This window comes from Marmota marmota, unplaced genomic scaffold (genome assembly GCF_001458135.2).
Source record: "Marmota marmota marmota unplaced genomic scaffold, marMar, whole genome shotgun sequence".
NCBI lineage: Eukaryota > Metazoa > Chordata > Mammalia > Rodentia > Sciuridae > Marmota > Marmota marmota.
This window is the reverse complement of record NW_026000026.1, coordinates 26,494,375-26,497,889: the sequence shown is the minus strand read 5'-3', so window position 1 is coordinate 26,497,889 and position 3,515 is coordinate 26,494,375. Positions and strand designations below refer to the sequence as shown.

Sequence of the window (3,515 nt, the reverse complement as noted above, 5' to 3'; positions counted from 1 at the left end):
AACCGAGGCACAACAGGTGGCTGGCCCAAGATCACGCACCTGAGTTTTAAGCCAGGCAAGGTGCAGAACCAGAGGCGGTGACCCCATGTCACCTGCCCCTTTGCCTCAGTTTTGGCTCCCTGATAGGAAAGTCTGGGTCTTGAGGGCAAGGTGTTTACATGGGGGGACCCCAGAAGGCAGAAATGAGGGGCAAGAAGAATAGGGCAGAGAGTGTGTTAGTGAGGCCACTGTTGTAGCTAAGGGCTGCCTACTGCTGGTCTCGGAGAAGGTTCTAGAAAGGTCCAAATGGTCTAGAACACTCCTCAAGTTGCCCACCTGGGATGGCAGAGATCAGCACCTGGAGAACAGCTGCTGTCCCCCTCTGGTGTGTGCCTGTGTGGGGGCAGAGCTCCCCAAGGATGGGGATGTGAAGACACAGGGGCTCAAGTCTGAGCTTGCATGGAACTTTGCAGCACAACTGCAGATGAAATCAAAGGTGAGTCGAGGGAGGAACCAGTGACAGCAGGATTCATCGGACATCCGCCCATTGCTTAGCCAGGTGCAGGTGGCTTGGAGCAGGCTAACCCCAAGAGGATGACTAAGGGGTCCCCTCTCAGCCCTCACAGTCATCCCAATGAGTGCCAGGCCCCTGCACCCCTGTTTAAGCAGCTCAGCACATGGCAGGTCCCAGGAGGAGTGAGTAATCTCGGGCAGTCACATGACTCAAGCTGGCCAATCAGACTGAACGGAGGAAGAATTTCCTATCACCATTGCTGGAATGGATTCTCTCTCTCTCTTTCCTACTGGATGTGAACAAAGACAGGGGTTGTCCCGTTGGCCCTGGAACTCATCTTGTGATCATAAGAAGCAGCAATGGAAGAGCAAACCTGCCTCAGCACCCCAAGGAGCTGCTCAGCGGGCACCCAAGATCCCAGAGGAAGAGGCAACTCTTCTACGTGAAATTAAAACAGAACTCAGGAGGTCAGCAGAGGGGACGAAGATGGAGAGGAAAACAGGGAGACAGGGGGCCGCGCAGGATAAGCATGATGGCTATGGTGGCGCCAGCCTGTGATCCCAGCAGCTCGGGAGGCTGAGGCAGGAGGATCGCAAGTTCAAAGCCAGCCTCAGCAACTTAGTGAGGTCCTAAGCAACTTAGCGAGACCCTGTGACTCAGCCACCAAGTCTCCCAGCTGCTGAGTCACCTCCCTGCCATGGCCTAGACACTGGAGAGAAGAAACACTAGTCCCCCAGGTTCCCATCTGAGTCACTGACCCACAGAATCTGGGGATAATAAATGACTGTTTCATGCCACTGATTTTGGAGTGATTTATTTTGCAGCAATAAAAACCAGAACAGCTCCCAAATAAGCCACCCACACACATCCTTACCTCAGGGTCTGCTTTTGAGAGCATCCAACCTAAGGGACAATGATGTCGGCTTCCGGTTCTAGGCTTGTGAAGGTGAGATGCCCAATTCATCCCAACAAAAGGATGACGTCCGAGTCACATTGGCTTGGGGACACACAGACCAACATAAAGGAAATGCTGACTGGGCAGGGCAGGTCAAGTCCTCTGCTCCCCGCCATCCTCAGAAAATGGGGTTGCTTTGGCAACCACAGGGTCCTGAGAGTAGAGGGAAGGAGGAGCCCACAGGAGAACTAGGTTGCTGCTACCAGGCCTCCTCAGTTCTGTTCTGAGATCGTGGGTCATGCATTTCAGGAAGGGCAAACCCTTTTGAGCCCAAAGGTGAACACCGGTCAAGCTAAGGCAAACATGGTAATTTCACTCCCCTTGCCAGGGATTGGTTTGGACATGGACATATAATTCTTGATCCTGAAGGGGCAGGAAGGGGAACAACAAATGATAGGTTTATTCACTCTTTAAAAAGAGGCATAAAGGAATGTCCTAACTTCCATCTTTAAATGTTGTTTTATAGTTATTGATACTTGGAGCTACAGCAGCCACCTTGGGACCATGAGGGGTAAACCTAAGAAAATTGACACCAAAAAATGAACAGAACCTGGATTTTTGATGACACTTTTCAAGTTTGGATACAGCCACCTCCAAGCTTTTGTTATGTGAGAAAACAACATTTAAGCCATTGGGATTGGGCCCTGGGTGTCTCAACATAACAGAATTTGATACCAGGATCAGGGCCTCACTGAGGAGGCCCCCAATGACAGAATTGGGTCAAATCTCCACTTTTCCACTCCAGCAACTATGATCCTGCCTTCTTTACCTCCTATACTGAGGAAGTAGTTCGGGAAGGGACAGCTTCCTATTGAAATCTTCCAATTCTCCATAATCCTGGGGCTAAGGATTCTGAGACAGGGTGTGATTTAGTGCTCACAGGGATTGTTTGGGAACTGCAGAAAGGGAGAGGTCAAGGTCAAAGTCCTGAGGACTTCAGGGTTCCAAAATTTGGTGAGAGACCCATAATGCACCAGGAAGGAGCTCAGGCAGCTCAAACACCCAGCTGCATTCTCTCTGCTCACACTCACAGCTTTGAGGGATGGGCAGTGTCGCCTCATTGCACAGATGGGGTTTAGAAGGTGTTCTAACCGAAAGGCCCCTGGCCCTTGAGCTTCACCCCACTCCCAGCCATCTCTGGTTTCCCCTGCTGCCGGGGTGGGTATTATGCACGTGTGTGTCCACAGGAAGAAAGCCAAGCCATCCGCGTCCCTGCTTGGAGCTGGGGACCTGCTAGGTGGCCTCCCCTTTGCCCTTAGATAACTTCTCATTTCAGCTGATCTACCTGGGACCCGTGTTCCGAAGCCATGCCCACTTCCTAGGTGGCGTTTGGATGATGGGATGGGACACTGTGGAGCTCTGGGCAGCGCCAGCGCTGTCCAGAATGGCTCCCTGGGGCAGTTACTAGTGCTGAACAGGGAGCCAGGGGTGGGGCGGAGAGCGGCCTAGAGGGCAGGTAGACAGGATTTGAGCCCTGGTTCCGTCACTTATCTAGCTCTGTGACCCAGGGTAAACCGTGTAAACTTCTCTGTGCCTTTTGCAGAATGGGAATGATCATCGTCCCTACCTTGCAGGGCTGGTGGGGCGGGGGGTAAATAAATCATCCACCCGCAAAGTGTCCCGAACTGCGCCTGCACGGTCAGTGCCACGTCCCTACCGTTCCTGGAGTCGCCACGGTCTCACCTCCTTGGCAGGCGTCCCCGAAGCTCGGACGCCGAGGGCGGACGCGCTCGCGGTTTTGCCGACTCATCCTGGCTCTGCAAGTCCGGCCGCCGCCCCCTCCCGCCCCAGCGGGCCTGAGTCACCCTCGCTGTGCGTCACACTCGCTCCTCCCGCCACGCGACCTGCAAACTCACCCTGAGTCAGCCCGCCCGGGCGCTTCCACTCCCGGGGCCGCGGCCAGCGCCGGCGGAGGGGCGCCCCCCAGTGGAGACCCGTGGTCGCGCGGGTCGCGGGCGCCGGGGGAGCGGGGCGTGTGCGGGTGGAGACCGCGGGGACCGGCCGGACCACTGCGGGCCCGGGAGGAGGCGCCTGCCTGCGGCCCCCACCGGCGGCGCTGAGTGGTAC

At 55.3% G+C, this 3,515-nt stretch overlaps 1 protein-coding gene across 1 annotated transcript in view; it reads left to right on the top strand.

Annotated features, from left to right (window-relative positions):
- The first annotated feature begins 1,409 nt into the window (after positions 1-1,409).
- Positions 1,410-3,515, top strand: part of Srxn1 (sulfiredoxin 1) — a 10,692-nt gene continuing 8,586 nt past the window's right edge. The window contains exons 1-3 of the mRNA XM_015485992.2: positions 1,410-1,439; positions 2,992-3,086; positions 3,315-3,511. Coding sequence (XP_015341478.1) covers positions 1,410-1,439; positions 2,992-3,086; positions 3,315-3,511 — 322 coding nt within the window. The remainder of the gene's footprint in view (positions 1,440-2,991; positions 3,087-3,314; positions 3,512-3,515) is intronic.